Source organism: Belonocnema kinseyi, chromosome 4, assembly GCF_010883055.1.
Source record: "Belonocnema kinseyi isolate 2016_QV_RU_SX_M_011 chromosome 4, B_treatae_v1, whole genome shotgun sequence".
NCBI classification, from domain to species: Eukaryota; Metazoa; Arthropoda; class Insecta; order Hymenoptera; family Cynipidae; genus Belonocnema; species Belonocnema kinseyi.
Window position 1 is genome coordinate 138,142,047 of NC_046660.1, and position 24,702 is coordinate 138,166,748.

The 24,702-nt window shown below is 37.9% G+C and overlaps 1 protein-coding gene across 3 annotated transcripts in view; it reads left to right on the forward strand.

The window, feature by feature from the left end:
- LOC117171173 (exportin-2) overlaps nt 1-24,702 on the forward strand; it is a 278,471-nt gene that overhangs the window by 238,364 nt on the left and 15,405 nt on the right. For all 3 annotated transcript variants that reach the window (XM_033358237.1, XM_033358239.1, XM_033358238.1), the window contains 2 exons: nt 904-1,071; nt 7,011-7,321. In XM_033358237.1, the coding sequence (XP_033214128.1) occupies nt 904-1,071; nt 7,011-7,321 (479 nt within the window). The remainder of the gene's footprint in view (nt 1-903; nt 1,072-7,010; nt 7,322-24,702) is intronic.

The following is a 24,702-nucleotide window of genomic DNA, read 5'->3' on the forward strand; positions in this document are numbered from 1 at the left end:
ATTGAAAGTGAATTGAAATTGATATATAAATTGAAGGGTCCGTGTTCTAAACTTGTTAACTGACTTTTTTTTAAATTGATTTTATTTGTGTTTTTTGCAACATTTTTTATATGAAGTCAATGTCCCGCAAGCCAAGCGGCAAAATTCTTTTTACTTTTTTTTTACTGGATTTTCGAAAATCGCGTTTTGGTATCTAGAGCATATGTCCGCGGTATAAACTTGTTAACTACTTATGGTGCCTTATGGGAAATCCGTGCTTTTTCTCGCATCAGCTCAGTTTACTCATAGAATAGGCCAGTGAGACCCATTCCAGTTTAAGCGCAGTTGAGTGTATGTGTGTGTAAAAAGTTTTTTGTGGCTACATTTACGTCATTTTCGATGTGGTCTAGAGATCGCTGTTAAAATGAAGGTGAACGACGCTTCTCATCCTTTAGTTGCCATATGACGTTCAATTTTGATTCAAATGTTATAAAACTAACGTGTATTATTTTTCTCTAGTAAATGAACAAAAACATCTTCTGAAATGTCGGTAAACAGATTTAGACAGCGGATCCTTCAATTAGTAATATTTTAAATATTACAATGTCCTTGAGTTATTGAATCGCTTCTCCCAATCAGTGCAGAAAAGCGAAGGTGGTTTTTAATAGCCTTATTGGCTATCTTCCGAATCTCAAAAAAAAAGTAAAAATAGTTTTCAGATTTATTCCTCATTTTGTTACTTTCCACCCCGCAATTATAAATTAATGTTAACTTTTTTTGTCTCCTAAAACATTGACATAGTGGCGCTTATGCCCTTTTGGAGAACCATCCTTGAAATTTAACTATAATTGCACATGAACAATGTCTCAAACATTTCTATAATTAATTTTTTATAGTGGATGATTTTGTTATTATAATTTTCAGTGATGCTTTACATCCGTACATGAAGCAGGTTTTCTTGTTACTGTTCCAACGACTTTCATCAACCAAGACCGTGAAATTTGTAAAAGGTCTGATTGTATTTTTCGCGTACTACATCCTGAAATATGGTGCTATTAATTTAGTTACCATCATCGATCAAATTCAGTCGCAGTAAGTATTTATTTCTCTATCGATTTATACTTACAGTTATTTGTAACAAAAATAACTGTTTATTTTTGTAGGGTCTGGCCGCGTATGATATTAATATCGTCTTCTTAATTGATCCAATTGTGAAATTCAATGATATGTTTTGAGTAAAGGTGTGCACAAAGTCTTTTAATCTGAATCTGACCAGACGTGTAGGATTTTTTTTTTTTTGCATCGAGCCTTTAATTTGGCAAAATTGCAATCTTATTATATTTAAAGAATTTACAAGAAAGGATACTTAGTTTAAAACACTTACCGAACTTAATTAAGTTAATGGGCGGCTAGCTTGCTTGATAGATTGGATAAGTTACATTAGTTCAAATAATTGAGAGACGGTATCCCAATTTCGCGTTTACGACACTATGGCTCAATCGACACCATTTTAGGGTGTTTGATTTGACGTGGTCCAATTGATCACTTAGGCTAATCTAACGATTTTATTTTTACTTAAGGCGTAGTCAAAGTGACGACTTTGATTAATTAACGGCTTTTATACTTGCAACTTCCTTTATCTTCGGGTGTTTTTTCTCATGGTAATTTTCCTATTTTCAGTTAAACCACAATTTCCCTTCTATTGAACGGCTTCGAGGCAATGCTCATGCTTTGTGCTCGAGTAACTAATATATTTCAGAGTGGCGTCTCCGTTAACCGTCTCATGTCTCATGAGTCACAAGGAAGTGAGACAATTGCCAGATCGGCTTCATGCAGCGTGTTGGCGCTCCATCAAAATCCGAGTTTCGCCAATCCGCACTGGTCGTGCGCTGGCCGCTGATATTCCCACATGTGCACTTTATCCTGTGTTTCCCAGCACTTTCGTACGAACGGGAATCTCTTCAACTAAGCATGTCAAATACTACCTGTCAAGCAGCTGCAATCTTACAGATATTCAGTTTTCTAACTGATAGTTTGTTCTAATTTAATCTAACTTCCATTTAATTTTTATTTTATTTTTGCAGCGATTAACATTGAAAGAACCAAATAGAACAAATAGATTTTATCATATATCAACCATGAAACTCTTATATTCTAAGCTCATGTTTGTTTAGAGTTTTTAAATTTTTATTGAGCCCAAGCGAATTAATTAAAAATACCATAAGTGAGATTTTTCAGATTGTATTAGAGTCTTGTTAAATACCAGCCGCAGAACTCTTATATTCTCGGCCAGTATTGAGACTCTACGTTTCATTCGTTACTTAAACCTCAGTCCCCCCAGTGATTGACAGTGAATCAATAAAATTTCAATATCTTTGTGCGGGGTCAAGAAATACCTCGTCACAATATGTATACAGAGTGCCCCACCACAAATACAACCCCATATACTATGTGATAGTGCATAGAAAAATAAACAAAAAAGTCCTTTAGCAGAAAGTTGTGCGAAGCTTAGTTTGGGCGCAAAAAGCTTGAAAGTTGAACCTAATCAACCAATGAGGAGCGAGCCTTAGCGACCACTTGTACGCTCACAATATTTTAATGTTTAGGACAAGCACAAGTGGTCGCTAAAGCTCGAAGCTCGCTCTTGATTGGTTGATTAGGTCTAACTTTGAGGCTTCTTGGCGACCAAACTAAGCTTCGCACAACTTTTTACTAAAGGATTGTTTGTTTGCTTTTTTGCGGATTATCAAATAGTTCTCGCTCCCAGTGAAATGGCGTAAAATTTTAGCTGTAACCAAACGTGAAAAGCTCCAACAACGACCACAGGGCCCACCGGGAGAAATTACAATCTATGAAAACGATACCGGGTTCCAGTAGAGCCGCAGTAGATAAAACCCATTGACACGTTTCACGATTGTGAGATAGATGGTTACAGGGAACAACAAAATCTGAACGACAGGTTGGCAAAACACTCTTGTGTCTTGAAGACACGAAGCGACCCAAGAATGACAGCTTTCTGCATCCATCACTCATGCGTCTTGGCATGTTTTTGGCATGCAAATGTGGCTTCGAGGTTACAAACCAGTGATATTTTTGCACCTTCGAGATCACCAATCACTAGGACAATTGCTTCAACCGAATATTTTAGGTACAGTCGCTGCAACTTCCTTTCAAATCTACGTGGACCACGTGTGGTCTACACGGACCCCAGCAATTTCTTTTGCTTCTACAATTGCGCCCCCTTGCTTCTAGGTGCTGTGTGGCCTCTAGTATCTTCCTACTCATTAGTGCTCGAGACGTAGGTGATTGGAAGTTGCGGATTTCTTATTATTCTTCATAATGCAAGTAGGCTTGCGAAGTTTGATTTCTCAAGACTGAATTCTCGATACATGTTTACCGATTGCAATTTTGTGCTTGTGAAAGAAATAATAAAAATATTTTTCCGTTTTCACTAACTATATTTTGCTTTACCCCTTTCCCAGAAGCAAGCAAGAAGCTATAATTGCAGCGCAAAAATGAGTGGGGTGCGCGTAGACCCTGCGTGGTCCACGTTCAAACTCTATCTCACGTGGTCTACGCAGGGTTAAGATCCTAATAACTCCTGATTTTCGTTCTTCTTGGCAGTGGTGTTGTAGTTGGCCGGAGCCGAGAATTAGATCACGAATATAGTTTTTTTTTCGAAGACTTGGAGAACAATGTCAGGCCACGAGTATGCAATGGAAATTGCTGTCCGATAATCATAGTTCCGGAAAATTTGGTACTTCTCGTTTTGGACAATTCACTCTATCTTCTTACAACATTCAACATGGTACGGTTGTGGACAACACCGTAAGAACAACAAAAATGGTAGTGAAGCCCTGTTAGGGCCGTATTATGAATGTAAAGTTACGTCGTTCTAGCGTGAGTGATACATCCAGATCATATGTGTTCAACGTGCCTTTTACGCTTTGCACTTATCTCTGGGAATCTGTTGACATGAAATGCAGTCACGACATATTGAGGAGGAAATGAAACAATCCTGGAATGCGAAAACGAAACCCTCTGTATCGGAATTAAGTCCTCATAATCTAAGGAAATCAAACGTAAGCGGCTTCCAAAAAAACAGATGTTCTACATTTTTGTAAAATTTTCCTTTCATTTTCTTGTCGAGTGACTGTTGCCAGAATTTCTTAACCTCTGCTTTCTATATTTGGGCTTTCAGATGTGACGCATCTAGATAGAGTAATGTACTTTCTTCACTGCTGACTTTGAAATTCAGGCAAATTGTCTGTCGTCTGCTTCGCGGATTTGTAAAAGAATGCTCCTTTGTTATTCATCTCTTCTTTCGTAATCGAAAGTCCAAAAGAAAGCCACTGAACGCATCCGCGGGTTACGGATAGAGGATCCCAGTACTAAGGTACGATAGGAGAAGTCGAGAGCGGAAGGAGGGGTGGGTAAGAAAAAGTAAAAAATTGTTTACCCATATCGATTTTTCCAAGATCTTCCATTTACTATCGACTGCCCGACCAAACGAGAGGAGGTCGGAGCATTTTGAAAAAAGTTTACGAAGTCCAGAATCCACTGATAGAAGACTCAGAGAACATAAATAGCTTCAAGGAAGCTCAATACCTTTTCATCGAAGAAGCTTCCATCCACCTACCAGCGGCCCGTTTTTCCACCTCGTATCTAAAGTCGGAAGAGCCTATTTCGGAGTGGTTGGTGGAAGGGCGCACAATTCTTCAGCCGAAGATGAGCAACTGTGCTGACTTTAAGAATTACAGATCGATCACTTGTATCAACACCGTATAGGTTCTTCGCAGCTATCCTTAATGACCGGATTGTCCGGAAAATCGGACCGGCGTGGCGAGAGATGTGTCTGCAAAGACGCAGCATCCTACGAGCGCTACCTATCGATGGAATGGATTGATTACCGGAAAGCTTTTAAACCAGCTTCCAATAGACTTATTATTTTTTATTGTCGAAAGGTGAAATATTCATCCACACATCGTGAGTGGCATCAAAAGATTGAGGCTGTTTTCGAAAACCAAATTTACTATCTCACCGGAAAACATCGTGTGATAATTAACAATGTCACCTTTCAGAAAGGTAACTTTCAGGGTGACACCGTTAGACTTCTCCTCTTTTGTCTTACATTATTTCCCATATCTTTCGTACTTCAAAATTCCGAAAGGTACTTCTGCGGCAAACCTGGAAATAAAAAGGATAAGGTCACTTATCTATTTCGCGTGGATGATCACAATATCTATGCTAAAAATAAAAAACAACTAGATCTATCTTTAGAGATTGTCGAGAAATACGATCGGAAGATTGAAATGTAGTTTGGGATAGAAAAATGGGCCAAGGTTTACTTGAAGCAAAGGAAACCTAATGGCATCCCGCAAGACCCTGAGCTCATCGACAAAATTCTTGGTACTTGCAACAGAGCCGCATTAAGGATGTAGCATCTATAGAGGGTACTCTCCGATGCTGATACAAAGGTCTCATCCGACGGATTGGGTCTTCCGAACTGTCGGCGATGAACAGAGTATCTGCATCGAACATGCATGCCGTCTGCGCAATACTTTATTCAATTGGAGTTGTTCCGTGTACGAAGGACGAGCTCAGATACGTCGATATCGGGTCAAGAAAGTTTATGCATATAAACAAAAGCATGTACCTGAAGTCTTTTGTCTCACAACTTTACATCTCACAACATCAAAGTGGTCGCGGAATACTGAATCTCGAATGTCTTTACAACAGAATTATTAGGGTTATCGCACATATAGACGCAAATTGGACGAGACCCTCTTTTTAAAATGATCTACAAATAAGAAGAAGTGGGAAAACGAGCGTTTCTGTACAAAGCAGTAGAGAAGGCTTTCAGCAGCCTTCTTTACTGATTTGTACAGAAGTTTTCATAATCTAAAAATTGATTATTGCAGTCCTTTAAGATTACGAAAGCCGATTTCTGAAATAATAACTTATAAGCCTCCCCAAAAAGAAGATAAAAGAGGAAATCATTTTTATTGAAAAAAATAACCTAATATAATTTGTAGAGTTGGTGGAGCAAAAAACTCTCTATTTGTAGTCGCGTACTGCGTGGACTACTAAAAGGTTTAAAGTCACATTAAAGAGATATAAAACTCCTTCTATTCCTGCCTGATAATTAAAAAAGGTTTTAAAAAGTATCTCTTTTACAAACAAAAACAAATTTCCGTCAAACTTTTAAAACAAATTATTGAATTATACAAAGATAACTTTTGCACATTTTATCAAATTTTTCGAAACAATAATTTGATGGTATTTTTTTTTGTCAACTGTAATAAAATAAATATTTGTTTAATATTGATTTTTATTTCTAAATTATGAATAAATTACTCTCAAGTTTAAGAGCTTAAACTTGAGAGCAATGTTTTTACAATTTATAAATAAAAATCTTTTTAAAAAATTTGTTATAGACCAATAAACAAAAAACAATTAAAATCAAATCATTTAATAAATTTTATCTGGTCAAAACCATATCATTAAAAAATATGAAAAATACGAATGTTTGAAGAAATAATCTTACTAGCATAAGGAATTCCGTCGGAATTCAACTTGTAAGAGTTCTGAAGAATTTCGTCTCCTCTTTCCGTAGCTTAGTAGGTAAGAGCATCAGACCGGCAATCTCAAAGACCTGGCTTTGGATCTTCCCTTTGTATTCAACTTTTATTTATTTTTAAAGAAACTATTCTTCTCTGGATTTTTCCAAAGGATATCGCACACAATTTATGGAAAAAGCCTTTCCGTAAAATGGGGAGGGGGGGGGGATTCAGGTTAATGATACTTCATTCGATGCTTTTCAAAAGTCTTAATAAGTTATTTTCACCGAAAGTCCTTTTCCATCCATTTTTTCGGGGTTCTTTGATAGTTTATAATTCTTCGAGTTCATTTTTGATTGATTCTAAGATATTCTTTTATGTTTCTTAATTAACCAGCATTTAAACTCAATAATTTCTTAAAATGTTACTGGTTCATCGAAAAATAACCCTTTAATTTCTTTTACTTTTCAGAATGTTCGGAATGGTTTTAGAAAAAATTATCATCACAGATTTACAAAAAGTGTCTGGTGAAATTGAGCGAAAAGTAGCGGTGTTTGGATTCTCAAATTTGCTCGTAAATTTTCCGGCGATGCTTGAAACTCCTTATAATGCTTATTACTCTAAGCTTTTAGTTTCTTTAGTGGAATTACTTGAATCTCCACAAGAAGATCAAATATTAAGTGAAGAGCAGATGTTTCCAGAAATTGATGATAATTTAGGTTACCAAGCGGCGTATAGTCAGCTCATTTTTGCAAAAAATACAAAACAGGATCCTTTAAAAGGTTAGTGCGTAATGTTTGATAAGTTGCAGTATATATTTAATTTCAATAGTAAATTAAAGAAAATTAATAATAATCTAATAAATTTCCGTAGTGGCTAGTATTTCCCGTATTACAATAAGTCATCGGCAAGAGGATGCACGGCATCTTCAACAGAGATGCAAAGATTCAGTCGATCTCGCTTGAGCTAACATTTTCTTTCTTTAAATCACCTGGATTGAATAAGTTCACGAAAGGTTTTATTTTGGCTTGCTAAAATTGTGTCATTTCCACTATAGCACACCGTCGCCTCATTTCGCGTCCAGACACTCCCGAGAATAGCTGCAGAGCATGTTATGCAAATCTCGAACACCTATACCACACACAGTCTGGCTGTACAACTCCCGCGTGAATTTAGTACATCCAAAGGCACAATGCGGTACTAACTAAGTATGCCTTACCTCGAAAATTGTTTCTGTCACGCACTCGAGATTTGACTTAGTTCTTCTTGACATCGACAACGAACAATGTTCCGTATAACCATGATATTCTGTGAAAAATGGAAAATGGAAAAATGCAGAATAGGCCATTGTCCTTGGTTCTCTCCGTGGCATCAGGGTGCACGAGAATTTAGCCGGCTCCTCGTATGGAGTCCATCGCAGACTGTAAACGCTTATCTCACGGTCACGATACAACTCTCTCTCTCTCTCTCTCTCTGTCTCTAGTCTCTGATTCTAAAAAATTGCACACACTCTAGCTGAAATCGCAGCAACGTTTCAGCTGTTACCACGTCTCATGACCGTGAGATCAGAGATCTTTCAAAAGTCTCGAGGACATGGAGTGCCCCAAGGATGACCGCCCCCTACGTTTTTCCAAAAGTGTCGTAGCATTTCTTTTCCTAGGCTGTGATATTCTTGTCAGATATTCTTGCCAGATCCTGGCCTTACACTTCCTGCCAGATGTTATATAGTTATTCTTATACTGAATGCGGTACGCTTACTGTCTTGCCCATGCTTACTGTGTGCTGAGTTTACGTATGCGTCTTTTGGTATTATGATCAGCCATTGGTTTTGTTTTATGGGTTGCAATCGCTAAAGTTCTCGCTGCGTCATACACACTACAATTGATGGCCCAGTGGCCCCGCAGTTTATTTTTTAGACAATACTTTCTCGCGATTTTTAATTAATTCGTGAAAAAAAGTAAATAATTTGCGAAAAAATAGGACCCTACTTATTAGCAAAACACTAATAGACAGAGTTATCTGCATACCAAATTTAACATCGGCACGCTGGTGATGGTATCAACAATATGTATCAAGCATGTGATACTTAGAAAATTGTCGATTTTACCAGTTTTAGATTCACCCGGCTTTTTTCTAGAATAATAAATATTTTGTCTTAAAAAGTTGAGAAATAATAGCGAACATGCTAACGGACGTCCCTACACCCTTTTTGTGGGTTAATTCAAAAAAGTTTTAATTTAGCAAAATGTGATTAATTTGCATTGCGCTTGTGAAACAGCGAACATGCTAACAGACGTCACCACACACTTTTGTGTTTTTTTATCAAAACATTTTTGATATTCCTAACAACATTCATGTATATTTCGAGGTTATGTTTGTTACAATTCACCTGAGCGTTACTTCCAAACTACACAATATTTTTGGCCGAAAACTTTGGACTTACAAATAAACATAGTAACTAATCTCCCGGAACGAACCTTGTTTTCAGGCAATCAAAAAAGTTTATTTCATAAATAATTTCCAGATTATCGAAAAGACAGAGATGGAAAACGACGTAACCTCAAAATAATGCATATGCATAAAATTTTTATTTAGCACAATAATTTTTTTTTCTTATTATTCTTCAAAAAAGAGGCCGAGGACGTCCGTTATGATATTTTATAGCATCTCCGAATTCAGTTTTTAAACATTTTCATTTTTGTGGAAAAAAGCCGGGGAAACTGTAAGTATTACATGCCCTTAATTGAAAATCGATTTTTCTATGTAATAAAATACATCTCTATATTTTCCTCTATTAGACACGAAAATTTCCTTATTAAACGTATTATGTGATTCAAACCCAATAGAATTCTTGCAAAAAGGTTTGCTGAAGTTTATTGAATTTTGAAATTTATGAGATGTGAAAAAATGGTGTGTTTCTCAAAAACACCATATTTTTCGAAACCTGAAGAAATCACGAATTTTTACCGGAAGAAACAGGAGAAAGCCCGGAGGCGACAAGTATGCAAATAGTGGCCACCTCGAATTTATAATTAATTTGATTTATATTGTCTGAAAATGTATACCATTCGTACATATGCACATGCGTTGGTTCGCAATCGTTCTCAAAAAAGCCATTACAAAAATTTTTAAAGAACAGCTGCTATCTATCGAATAGTTTCCATCATCCTACGTAGAAATTTCACAGTCGACTGCGAATAGAATAACCTTCATTTTATTTTCACATTGTCAGCTGAAGTGAAATCACATTAGATTGCAAATAAGAACTGTAGTATCGTAAATTAATAAGGTTATATATTGTAATTTGAAAATGAACTGCACGTATAAGTACTAGCTGATTGTGATATATATATATATATATAAAATAACTTGACTTCGCATAGGTGCCCTCTCACGTTTCATGTTGAATAACTGTGTAACTCTAAACATTTTAATCAATGTGCATAATGTAGGAAATTTTAGTTCTCATTTTTATAGAAATACATGCTAAATTATAAAATAAATTATTTTCTATTATACTTGCTGGAACGCTACTTTTTCAAATAGAAATTAAATTAAATTAGATGGTCTCTCAGTAGCGCACAGGGCACCCTAATCAGGTAAATTGAACCGACTTCAATTAAAACGGTAAACCTTAACTTAAAACACGCGATAATCCAAAAGAAAAGATGAACACAAAAACTACTAGTTGAGCCTAAACTTAAGAATCGTAGATGAGATGGTTACGTAATTACAAAGCTCATATTTCGAGCAAAATAATTAACGTCAGTTTATTCAAAATTTAAGAAAAGTCAATATTTATAGTTCAAGCATAGTTAACAAACAAAAAAATAGTCTCGACAATATAAAACCGCAATGGTAGGGTACAAGACATGGCTTAATTAAAAAAGGAAGGGATCGATATTGCACATTTTCAAGGGTTTAAACCAACAACAAAAATATACAATAACGGAATACGATAATATTTACCATTTTTTTGTAGTCAAAAGTTATTATTGACACGTTAAAAGGGTTCGTCATACGGGAATATAAAATACACAACTTAACGAAAGAAATATATAACCAGTATCAATCAGTACAATAATAATGAATCGTGACACTGAGTTCTCATTTGATCAACAATTATGGGGGATCCTTTTGACAAATAGGTGAGGGGCTTGAAATAAAAAGAGGAGGTTCACAGCGCTAAACATAAAAGGGGGTCACAAGCATAGATATTCAAAAGGGGTTCTCGGAAATGAGCTCAAATGTGGGTTTCTAAAATAAACACCAAAGGGGTTCTAAAGTCGGGTACGAGAAGGGAGTTTTAGAAACTCAAAAGGAGTTTACAAAATAAACGCAAAATGGGGGAAATCTTTCAATCGCTAAAAAGTCTATTGAAAATGATAAGGATCGAAAACGTCATTATTTTGGCCATTTTGGGCTCTAATGAAAAGATATAGAAAACAGCAGGAATCGATAACGTTATTACGGGATATGTTTTATCATAAAAGAAAAAGAAAAAGGTATGCAAAAATAGTAGGTATCGATAATATTAAATTATATCATTTTTCATAGCTCCTCTATTGAAACTTCGATTTTCGGTACTTGTAGAGCGGGCTGAAACACAGTGTTTGCATCCCTAGGATTAAAACATTTTTTTAGCTCTAGGGTAGACTGGGGCGAAGAACCAACATTGTGCGTCCAGGAAACGCCTGGTTGCGGAAAAGTGTCCCAGTCCAATCCGAAACTTAGCGCACTTTGAATCTGGTACCAAGCCATCGGCCATAGATAGATTAGCGGTAAGTTCATCCTCTGTTATAGGAATCAAAACTGGAGGTACGGTAAGTGAAACATCTGCATGTTCTCAATCAATCATTTCTGTGTAATCATTAGCTCCAAAATTAATTTTTGGCACAATATTGTATCTAATAGTTGTCTGTTGCTTATGTTTTGCTACCAGGATTTTGATGAGTGCGTCTTGGCGAACAGTAAGCCTAGGGTCGGTTACCATTCCAAGAAATATATTTTCTGGCATGGCAGAAAAGCCGTTTGTTTGAATGGAAGTGTTTACCACATTTCGGTACTTCAGAGAAAGAAACCTTGACAATTTGATTGCTTGGAAGAAGTGCCGACTCACATCAGCGATATACTTATCCCGTCTGATGTAGAACCACTGAGGTATGTATACTGTGAGTAAGTATTCAACTAATACTTACAGTTTCTTTGTGGGGATTTTTTTTTATATGTATAATCTCAGAATTCTATTTGCAGTTGTTAGCCAGCGAGCCATGTTGATGGGGCCTATCTTCCGGGATGCCAGCTCAGGAGAGCACGCTCCGAACCGTATGGCATCTGATATCTCATAAAGATACCTTCGATCTGAGCTGAGATCAGTGGGCTCAATCTCATATAAGTCACACTCAACTTGTTTAAACTTTACAACATCGAGGGTCTCACAAGTTGGAAGTTGTCCCCCTATTGGCCCTGAGTATTTGTTCGGACCAGAGGTAAGTCCGTCAATAAATACGAAAAGACTTCTGAACGGTTGCTCATTAAAATGTAATAGACAACCCATTGCAAGGGACGATCAAGTCGTTCCTCTAGTAGACGAATAATTCCTTCCTTCCAGGCCGTATTCGTATTTGTACCGTCACAGCCCACAACTACCACTGCATCGAAGCCTCCATTTAGTTCTGTTGTTACGTAATTATAAATAGAATCACACTCATCTTGGGCATGGCTCGATGGTGTGACGACATGGCCTATGTATTTAGAACCTGGTTCGGCCACCAAAGATATGTGTTCCTCGTTAATAAATCCGAAGGCTGTCAATGTATAAGCCACGAATAGAATCCTCGTGGCGTGATTCCTCCACCATATCTTTGAGCAACTACTGCTGCTTCAGGTAAGTAAGTCTGGTCTGCGATGATTTTCTCTGCACAAGTCTGCGTGGTATGTCGTGAAAATCGTTATCATCGGTAGAAGCCCTTTACCTTAATTTCAGGAGGAAGATTATCACCTTCACCTTCCTCAAAGAAGGAATCTAAATCTATATCCATATCAATCGTAGAGGAAGATGTGGAGGCCGATGCAGTAGGAACACTTTCCCCACCCTCTCCCCGTTCAAGTCTGCCTCTTTTTGCATTACGTTCTGCTTTCTTATGTATTGTTTTTGTTTCAGAGACATCTACGCTGGCGATTCCCATGAGTCTTTTACCTCTTTGGTCAAGATAGAAGGCATGCTCTACGGCTGGAACCTTCTTTTCCTTGGGACAGGAGCACCTAGACAAGTCAAGGCACTTACAAGCGGCTATGTTAAATAATTCAGAGCACTACTGTTTAAAGGCGGCGATTTTCTCATCCTTATTACTTTGAGAAGTTGTTTTACTCTTCAATGAATTTTTCGACGTAGTGTATTTTTTATGAAGATTTGTGAGACATTCCTTAATGCGCTGCTCTGAGACCGTTGGGATAGAATCAGATTCCCAAATAACTATTAGTTTGGAACGGACTTCGTCGGCAATGTCTCCAAACGAAGGCTCCTTGTCTTTTTCTGAAAGACATTCCTTTTTCCTTCGAACCTCCTGACAACATCGCAGAACGTCAGCCCTCGTGGGCAAAACGTTCGGACCAAAATCTTTTGGAGGACCAAATATAGGGCACTGCACAAAGTCTCTCTTTGCAAGTTTCCACATGCTGTGACATACAAACCAAAGAGGGGAGTGCATGCAGAGCCAGAATCTCTACCACCAAAAGAACCAACGACGAGACAATGAAAATAAGAAACTATAACGACGTCAACTAGCACCTGCGAATGAACGAACATTATGCGTGAGCCGACAGTAAGAGCCATTGACAGGTTCTGACAAGTCTCGACAACGCTCGACCAGAGGGAGGGGAAGGGGAGAAGGAGACCAGCGATCGGCGACCGGGGGGGGGCAGCTTCAGTGTAGAGGTGGCACAGACGCTCGTGTGCTCGTAGACAGACATGACCCAGGAACTGCACAATTATTTAAGCGTTTTACTCGAAAATACGCATATTTTCAGCCATTTCCCCCTCATGAGATTTGGCATGGGGTGACTGTGGCGACTCGGTACGGACCTCTAAGTACCCTCTGATTACTTTTCATCATAAAGTCACCCTTGGAAGGCATCGATATCGATTTTAAGCCCATTTTTGCAAAACCTTAAATTTGAGTGTTTTTTAGTGAAATTTCGAGATTTCACCCTCAAAGAACAGACTGAAGATATTATCCGATTTCAAAATTTCAAAGTGCGCTGAGTTTCGGATTGGACTGGGCCACTTTTCCGCACCAAGGCGTTTCCTGGACGCACAATGTTGGTTTTTCGCCCCAGCCTACTCTAGGGTTGACGGGTATGTAGGTAGGTAGGGTCTACAGGTACCTCAACTCGAATTTTCAATAGATTTTTTATGAAAAATAATATGCATTACTAGGTTTGTAACTTACTATTGGGCAGGGGTATCGAAAATACTGGAGATCGAAAAAGTTAAGGCATTATAGGGTCTCAGAAAAGGGTCCCAAAATAGTAATAAAGAAAACTAAGTCATTGAGTTCGATAACAAAAAATGGTTACAGAATATAAAAAGAGTGGATAGCACTTTATTCATTTTGGGGTATTTCGGCACAAAAAGGGGTATATGTAAAAAAAAGTTTGGTAGCCCTTGAATAATTTTTGGGGTATTTTTGCACAAAAATGGGTATCGAGAACATAAAGTGTCGAAAAAACTTTAATAACTTTAGGCTATTTCGGAACTAAAAGGGGGTATAGATAACATAAAAGAGTTGGTAAAGCTTGAATAATTTAAGGTATTTCGGCATTTTTCAGGTTGGTTCAGTATTTCAAAAGGTTATCGAAAAATAGGAAGGGATCGGCAACACTTTCTAACAATTTTAGGCCAGTTCATTATTTCAAAAGGGTATACAAAATAGGGAAGGATCGGGAACACTTTCTAACACTTTTTAGACGTTCCGACTTTTCGTGCAAAAATGGGGCATTCCGAATATGGAGGGATTGACAACATTTTATAACAAAAAATATCACCAGATCAGAAAATTATGGGGATCGAGAGCATACTGAATAAAGTATCACTGGTCTCATTGTCGCTCCCTCATCTTCATCTTTAGCTTGTTCATGTTATGGTTGAGGAAGCGCTCCGCGCACATATCCAGTTTGCAAGAGGTAGGTTCGTTGATTTCACAATGACTCATGCGAAACGTGCTGAAGCTGTGGGTGTTTCTGGCACTACAGAGTATGCATACGCTTCGTAAAGCCTACTCTAACAGGGATAATGCTGGTATCGTAGAAGTCTAGCAAGTCATCGTTGACTTGGCTCGTCCACTCAATGTGGGCATTTTGACGGTTTGTCATCGTGTTTTTACCTAAATTATTCAAGAACCCGGAACTTTAGGGTAATCGGCACTGTTTGCCGACCTATTGTCGGGTGTTTTGCGCGTTCGATCGTATTGAACCGCATTTACAACTTTTTTTTTGGTTTGATGGTGTCATTGTTGTCCCCACGAGCAGCTATGGAAAGGGTTCTCCGTTCTTGTAGACTCATGCAAGCAAGGATAAGACTGCTTACTCTGAGAGGTCGGCAGGTGTCCTAGGGTCAGCGTTTAAGGCACCTCGCTCAAGTAACATTCAACATTCGGCACGATTGTTACGCCTTCGCTTAGGGGTTATTCTTTTGGGAACATCCCTGGACAATTATCCACGACTGCTTATTAATGATTATAACTATATTCAGCAGGAATCTTTGATACAGGGACCCTTTGTCCGCAACCCGAGGAGACGTTCGGTGGCTTTGTCATAGGCCCTTCGGTTTAATTCAAAAGGAATTGAAAACGACGGGAATTAAAAAAATTAATAAAGTTATACAAATTTAAATATTGTTAGTGGTTGCAAATAATTAATGTAAAGAAATAGATATAAAATTATCCTTTGAGGGTTTTGCATAGAAATGAAGTTATTAATTGCACGCTACTACACTCGTGAAATGAAATAGAAATTCAACATAATTTTATAATAATAATCTCCCTCTCTTCCTCCCCCTCTCTCTCTCTTTCTCTCCCTCCCCTCTATAACTCTCTGAGCCTGTATTAAAGTCAATAGCTGTAACTTCTGAGGTTCTGTTTCGTGCATGGACTCTAGATGTCAACCTTTGTGGGTTTTTGCCCGCCATGCACATTATACGTCTAGCTGCCATCTTGGAAATTTATATGAAGAATGCTTTATATCCAGGGACGTTGTTAACAGATTTGTAATTTAAATTAACTTTATGCAATACAGATTTATCAAAGACATATAATTGTAGTACTTCCAAGAAGGAGATCAAAGCAATTGTGATTGAGAGATGAAATAGTTCTATTATATTCTGACTAACTGAGTACATCCGCCCAATAACAATAAATTGTATTTTTCGTTTTTGCAAAATTAATCATTTTGATCCACTCTGTTTTTTAATACGCAGTAAGACGGAATTTCAGAAGACGTATATTGCTGAGCATCAGTATCACGTCCATTTAAATCAAAACAATTGATTAGCTTACAGGACTGGCATATCGGATGCGTACTACATTTTTAATTTCATCATGAGGAATAACATTTTTACTGTTACTGGCAGCAGTAACTACGACGGAAGCAGCATTATGTACTTTTTCAGATATATTTTTATAAATATTTGACTGATTTTATGCTAGAAACTACTCCCACATAAATATGCGATTTAAAGAATTTAAATGATCTAACATTGTACGGTACTACAAATTGATTATCAGTCGTTCCTCTAGTTTGGCGATTATAATTACCGGTATATTTTCTACGATAAGTTGGAAATCCTTTTTCATCCATTTTGGTCTCGTCTTGAAACTTTCTTCGAAAATGCTTACTCCATTTACCTTCATCATCTTTACACCAATCGCCACAGGGACCGTGAATCATGTTTTTCATAAAAATCTTATAAAGTTCATGATCCGTATCTCGATTTTGAATTTCTGCCGGAATATATTCTTCTACAATATCAGGGGTAGTTATTTTACTATTTTGTTTTAACTTTAATAACAAATGAACATGAGGTAATCCACGTTTTTGATACTCCACAACATATACATATGCTTGTACTACGCCAAAGAAGTGTTGTTTCACTATAATGTTAATTAATTCACCTTTTTTTGCATTAAAAACTCGTGAAACAATGTCTGGTATATCAAATACTGCCTGACCATGTAATAAATTATCTTTAATTTCAGCCCAGTTTGGATTGCATTTCATAGTTATAAAAAAATCTGGCTTATCGAATTTCCTTACAATTACCATTGCATCATTTTATCTTTGTTGTAAATGATCAACTAATCCTGACAAGTATTAGCGCGACGTGTTTTTTTATTTAATCTGCAATAATTCATCCTATTCTTTTCGATTTTCACATAATTATCGACAACCCATTGTTCAAAACAATCGTCCACTTATCAAAAATACATTATGCTCTCTAGTTGCCATTCTATATTTAATATATGCAGCTCGTGAGACTCGTCCTCGTCTGTTAACACATGGTATGCTGTCCTTCCAAACTTGTATACCATGCGATTAAAATAATGGATAAATATAAGGTTCAACGTTTAGATCCATAGAGCTGACAAATTCAACATTTATTGTTCGTTCACTATGTATATTTACATAGGATTCCGGGATATCTCCATCAGAAGTTGTAGTGAAAATCGCAGCAACTTCATTAAATTTTTGTAAATTTTAACGTCCTCTATCAATTCCGGGTTTTATGGAAAACAATAAATGCATTACGAGCTTAACTGATCTAGTAGAGTTTATCATTGGTTAATAAATTTTATGCTTTCACGATGATTAATTTTGATACAAAGAGATATTTCGGGTTCACTCATGTAAAAAACTACGAATTGTTTGCCGATGTTTCGTGAACATTGCAGTTCACATCTTCAGGGCTGACCTGAAATTCAGGTATCAGGTCATGTTGTTCTTAGACGTACTCTCTAGGATGCCGAACTTGATTGGCCAATCAAGTCATTTTTTTTAATCCGGGAGAACGGAAAGCCAAATCGGATTGGTATTATATCCATTGTCCCTATTTATGTTATTAGGGTGGTTTAAGGTTTCGATTGCTTATCTATCTTTTCTTGTAAATTTGTTGTGTGTTTTTGCAATGACTATTGTTTCATCAAATAAAATGTTATGTCCTGTTTCGACATGCTAATGCTGATTGCGTGAATTGTTTGAGCCTGACTTTACTCTCATATTCCTTAACCCTAGACTGGTAAATGTTCCACGACATCCCAGTTAAAGTTTAAAGTATGCTCCTGGCTAAGGGCAGGTGCAGGTTGGTCTAGGACCCGAACCATAATTCACTTCAACTATTTGGCAGTAAACCTCTGTCAACGAGCGAACGCGTTAGTGTTGGGTGTGAGTTCTGTGCAGCAGTGAATATCGTGTGGAGTTGCGCTGCACCCCGGTTTACCATTTACGTTCTAGAATTGTGTGGGTAAGTGAATTTCATTTTTTTATTAAATCGGTTCAAATAGATGTTTTAAGCATGAATTTCAAAATTCTAAGTGTAAAGAATTTTTCTAATTAAAAAATAGCAAAAAATGAGGAATAGTAAATTTCAGTCGGATAGTATAAACGTTTCATTTAGACGTTTTAAGCATGAATTTGTAATTTAAAAGTTTAAAAATAAATTTCTTTATATATGTAACCGTTAAGAAATCATAATAAATAATAAGGATCAAATTTTCTTCAGAAAATGGCTTCTCGCTACCAATTGCGCAGCCTGACTGCAGTTCTGTGCTCTCATTGCTCCTCTGTAGATTAAATATACATGTTTTTATTACCATTTCCTTATTTTTGAATGTATATAACAATTTTTCATTATTTATAATAAATCTGAATTTTTAATAATAAATTTTACTAATATTTTTAACATTTTTACCCTTTGTCAGATTATTTTTCTTTAAAATCCCGTCTTATATTTATATATATCAATTTGTTGAAAACTACGTTATTTTTTATAAAAAAATTTAATTTTGCGGAATTTCAGTTTTTTTTTTATATTCACCAAATTACTCAACATTTTTTGAAAAATTAAGAGAATATTATTATTATCATTGTTTTTTACACTAAAAACGAAGAAAATTCGTTATATTAAAGTTGTTTTACTGCTCGTAGAAAGCATTGTGCCACTGTACAAGTTTGGGCTGTAGCGGAACCCCGGTACACCATTAGAGGATGAGCCAGATCAGTTTACCAGTCTAGGGTTAATACGTTCGCTCACCGCTCTCCCGGTTTCTCCAATATAGACTTTGGCACAAGAACAAGGGATATTATATACTCCTGGATCACTGAGGGGTGCCTTTTTATCTTTAGGGTTATTTAGCAGTTGTCCTATTTTCGCAGGTGGTTTAAATATGGTTTGGATGTTGTGTTTGTTGAGAAACAGCTCTCTATATACAAGGGAGTTGATGACTGATTGTTTTTGAGATGGGTGATGGTGGGAGGAGCCATGTAGGTATCTGTTTGTATTTCGCAAATGCGAAATATGCAGCGAGAGGTAATCATTGATTGTTCTAGTTCCTAATGGATCATCTGATAAGGTTTAGAAAAACGTGACATTCACGAAGCACAGTGTCTATAGCATATGTAACATTTATATTTACCGTAGAAGGTTGGTTAAATCGAATATTAGTAGCCTCATTTTTATCTTATTGTATGAGGTGTGACAAGTAATGAGACTGATTTTATTGCCGCGTTTGTGGCAAACCTGAGACCTTAAAATTCCCTTCTCCTTCCCCGGCATCCTTCCCCTTTCCATTGATATATTTACCATCCCTCTAGCTTGTTTAGTTCGCCTGCTGTGTCGTGTTGAGTAGACGTGTATTGGTGGTGTTCATCACGAAAATGGAGAAACGAAATCTAGAGCAACGGGTCGCGATAAAATTTTGCGCCAGAATGGGCAAAACAGCTTCGGAAACGTAAGCTAAAATTGTAAAAGTGCATGGTGATAGTGCCCTTACTCGTGCCCAGGTGTTTCGATGGCACAATAGTTGTCGCCGCATGCCCTTCGCCCGAAAAAAACTCGCATGAGCGAGTTGAAGCTGAAAACGATGATTATTACCTTTTTTGATAGCTGTAGAATCGTCCACAAAGAATTTGTTCAATCGGGGCAAACCGTAAATCAAGCCTACTATCGCCAAGTACTCGAAAGATTACAAAAACGAGTCAATAGGGTGCGCCCAGACATCGTTCGTAACTGGATCCTTCATCACGACAACGCGACGTGCCATACCGCTCTCAACGCGTCCCAGTATTTGGCCTCTAAAGGGATCGCTGTGTTGCAACAGCCGCCTTATTCACCCGATATGTCACCCTGTGACTTTTTTCTGTTCCCTACAAGAAAATTGGTGATCAAAGGAACCCATTTTGATTCGATTACGAACATCCAAGCGGCCGTGACGAGGGTACTCGCGGACATCCCAGTCGAAGCGTGCCAGAAATGTTACGAAGCGTGGAAAACGCGCTGGAATCGTTGTATAGCTGCCAGAGGGGACTACTTTAAAGGGGATGGCAGATGTTTAGAATAACTTTTAAATATATGGTTTTCATGGAATCAATCTCATTACTTAATTTTCACACCTCGTAGATAGTTAGCCATATGAAAGATTATCGTCTACAGAAGGATACAGGTTTTTTGAAACTGTTCTTTTTCAAGTTCTTTCCGTTGAATCTTTCGCCTAGGTATATTGTGTTGTCATTTGTGCTTTTCGAATCTTCGCGTCCTATTATTATTGTAGTGCGCATGCTCGTACAGGATTGTCGAGGTGCGTCGCGTTTTCTACTCCGTCTCTTGCAAAGTAGTCGTCTTTGTGCCTTCGCCAAATAAGGACCTTTTAAAAGCATCTCGCACTCGTTTTCTTTTTATAGAAAATCTCAAGAGGTTATGGGACGAGAACGTTTGTCGGGTTCATGGCAAAGAATAAAACGTGCTGTTAAAAGAGTGATTACGCGTGCAAAGCGTAATAGACGAACTCTGTGCGAGGCGGAATTTATCGTCGCGTGAAGTGTCTCGTTTGAAAATAAAAATGGCCGATCTTATTTCAACGCGACACATGGACAAGTTCAATAGTTCAAACTACCAAGTATGGAAGTTTCAGGTGAAAGCGATTCTTGTCTCGCATGCTATCGATGATGTCGATGGAGCGCCAGTGAAACCCGAGAAAAACGACAATGCTTTGAAGACCTGGAAGAAAGACGACGCCAAAGCCATGTATTTCATTTCTTCGAGCATGGAACCGGCACATGTCGAAAGCGTCTTGACGTGCAAATCGAGTCGCGAGATATGGACGAAGCTGGCTCTGATTCATGAACAAAAATCGGAAACGAACAGACTCATCATAACGCAGCGTTTCCATGAATACCAAATGGAGTCGAATGATACGATAAATCAGCACGTCGCGAAAGTACAAAACGTAACCGCGCAGCTGAATGATGTCGGCGAAACAGTGTCGAGCGTAGCAATCACGGCGAAAATCTTGGAAAGTGTGCCTTCAAGGTTTAACGCCCTAAAAACCGCGTGGGACAGTGTCTATCCAGAGGGGCAGACACTAGAAAATCTCCAGGAAAGACTATTGATGGCAGAGACAAGATCCTTGGAAGACGATGGCGCGACGTAGGCGTTTGCAACGAAAAATACGAAAAAGTTTTAGAAGAAAGACGCGAAGGATTTGACCAATATCGAATGTTTTTTCCTGTCATAAAAAAGTTCATTATACTTGGAAAAAGATGGACGTTAATCACGTGTAGCTCCTCGACGGTGGTGGGCTCCCGGCACATTTCCTTCAGGCGCGAATGGTTCACGGATTTCTCCAACACCTCCGGTGAGTATGTAACGCTCGGTGACAATGGCGAATGTGAATTGCGTGGCATTGGAACTGTGAAAATCCGAAAACTCGTGAAATATGAGGGAACTTCTTTGAAGGTAGAAAATGTGTTGTACGTTCCAAAATTACGAAAAAACTTATTTTCGGTCGGAGTTTATGGGGCGAGAGGTTTTAAAGTGACGAAGAATTTGTACTGCCGCCAAAAGAAAACTCGAATGACAACAAGCTGATTCTCAACGACGGCGATGATAATACAGAATTTTTGGGCTTTGCAGAGAAGAGACCGAATGGCAACGAGAGTGTCATAGGAGCGAGAGATGGACAAAACGTCAGACCACAGAGAGAAATACCACGTCCGTACCATCTTCGCGAAAGAAGCAGTATTCGTGCGCTACAATATTATCAAGAGAATTTGGTGGAATATCCTTTGGTTTCGTACGAAGAAGCTGTCAACGGCCTCGAATCTAGCGAATAGAAACATGCGATCGAGGCCGAGCTCGACTCGCATCGTGAAAACTCAACGTGGGAATTCGTTTCTCGAATGCCCGATATGAAACTCATCGATTCCAAGTGGATGTTTAAGGTCCTTAGAGACGAAAAAGGTAACTCAGTGAAGTACAAAGCGCGACTATGCGCCCGCGGTTTTCGTCAAGTCGAAGGCCTTGATTATAAGGAAACTTTTTCTCCAGTGATCCGATACGATACGATTCCCTTCGTATTTTTTTCGCTCTCGTCACGCATTTGGACCTCGAATTGGCGAAGTTCGACATCAAAACCGCTTTCCTCTATGTTGATCTTCAGGAAGAGATTTTCATGGAGGTGCCGCAAGGAATCCGCAGTGAAAAGAGTGAAAACAACGTGTGCCGATTATTGAAGGCATGGTATGGCTTTAATCAAGCAGCTATATGTTGGAACGTGAAGCTTACGAGTTCCCTAAAAGATTGTAATAAAAATTGTATTTGGCGCATTGAGTGAATTGTTTGAGATCAAGCTGGGTGATTCAGCATGTTTCGTCGCAATGGAGTTCATGCGCGACAGGCTCAACAGAAGAATGTTTCTCCATCTAAGTTCATACGCATTAAAAATGGTGAGAAAATTCAAAATAGAGAATGCGAACCCAGTATTCATCCCTGCGGATTCAACTCAAGTTTTGTGTGCACCCAAGAATGAAAACGTGATCGAGAACATGCCTTATCGCGAAGCCGTCGGCTCTTTAATGTTTTCCGCCATTGTAACGCGCCCCGACACCCTGTACGCTGTAAACAATGTGAGTAAGTTTCTCGAAAAACACGACGCGAGTCATTGGAACGCGGTTAAAAAAATCATTAAATATCTGGCGGGTTCGATCGGCCTCGGTATTATTCACGAAGAAAAAGGTGCAAATTTCATTGTGACGGGTTTTAACGACTCGGATTTGGGGAGAGATGTTGACGCGCGACATTCGACGTCTGGTTTTGTTTTCTTTTTATGTGACGGAGCTATCACTTGGTGTTGTCAAAGACAGAAAACCGTCATACTGAGTGCCATGGAATCTAAGTACATCGCGGCAGCTTTGGCGCAATTTGCTTGTTTATCGACAATCAGAGTGCGATTCGATTGTTGAAACCCCCAGAGTTTCATAAATGAACGAAACATATCGATGTAAAGTTTCATTTTATTCGTGAACTGGTCGAAAATAACGTTTTGATCGCGAAATTCATGTCATCAGACAAGCAATGTGCAGATTTGTTCACGAATGCGTTCTAAAGATCCAGATTTTATTTTTTGCGTGTATGTCTTGGAATGAGAACAAAAAAGAATTATTTCGATGTGTACAAACATCAAATTTTTTGGTGTGTTGATTCGTAAAGCGTTGTGATTTTTATTTTGTTTTGCGCGAAGTTCTCAGGCAGGGAAGCTGTTGTCATTTGTGCTTTTCCAATCTTCGCATCCTATTATTGTTATTGTAGTGCGCATGCTCGTACACGATTGGACGAAGTGCGTCGAGTTTTCTACTCCGTCTCTTGTAAAGCAGTCGCGTTCGTCTTTGTGCATTCGCCAAATAAAGACCCTTTAAAAGCATCCCGCACTCTTTTTCTTTTCCATAGAATATCTCAAGATATTGAAATGTTCTTTAGAAACAGAAATAGTATGTGAAATGGCGTACTATATTTTAATTATCTATTACACTGACAATATTAAAAAATCTAATAAAAAGTGTGAACATATTTTATAACTCGATGTAAATTTTCACTTTAAACAGTAGTGATAGAGAGTCATCTATATTCCACATGGCCAGTTTTCTAACCGTCTTTTTATCACCCCAAATCTCTTGTATAAGAAAGATATAGATTTGGCGTAAATCCCTCCCCGTTCATTCCATTGATCATGTACACTTTTATGCCAATGTTATATAACATATCTTATAATGATATGAAATATTTTTATAGTAATAAATGTTTTGAAAAGTCTTCAAATTCTAATATAACTTTGAAGTCCTGAGAGAATCACGAAAAAGTTTTAAATTATAAAAGTATAAAAATTACTTGAAATCCCTTCAATTTAAAAAAAAATGTTTGAAAAGTTTAAAAAATAAAACAAAATATTTTTAAATTCATTAAAATGCAATTCATAAAGTTCTTTGAAAGATTTAAGAATCCATTAAATATTTTAAAAATCATAGAAAGATCTTGTAATTCTTCATAGATCCATGGAAATGTTTAAAATCCATTACAATTATAGTAATAATTTCGAGATTCCTTGAGATTGTTTACAACCTCTTGAAATTAATATTATGACGGGATTGCCTACAGAGGAGAAAAATGGGATTAGGACGCTGAGGATCAGGGTAAACAATAAAAGAGTCCAAGTAAAGTAATAGCATTTATTACCACTCACAATGATTCGTAGTCTAAGTCGGTCATCGAGTGGACTGGGCAAGTCGAGGCGGGGGCGTCGAGCCCCAATGAGGGCTGTCGTAGGTGAGCGAGAAGATCCTCATTAATGAGGCGATGAGGCACTCGGCGATGAACCAGGATCACGAAACGGGTAGGAGAAAAGCGAAGTACACGCGAGGTAGGAAATTGGCATAGCCCGAGGAGCGCAAACTAAGACTGACAACGGGACATTTCGTCGCCCGTGACTTTGAGACCCGTCGGGGGTTTCGGCTCCTCTCGGGTGCAGCGCGACAACCCTTTCGTTCAGGATCATACAATTTCTTTGTTCAAGTCGCTTTTTATTGTAAATTCAAAGATATAGGCCTAAAATAAACACAAGAA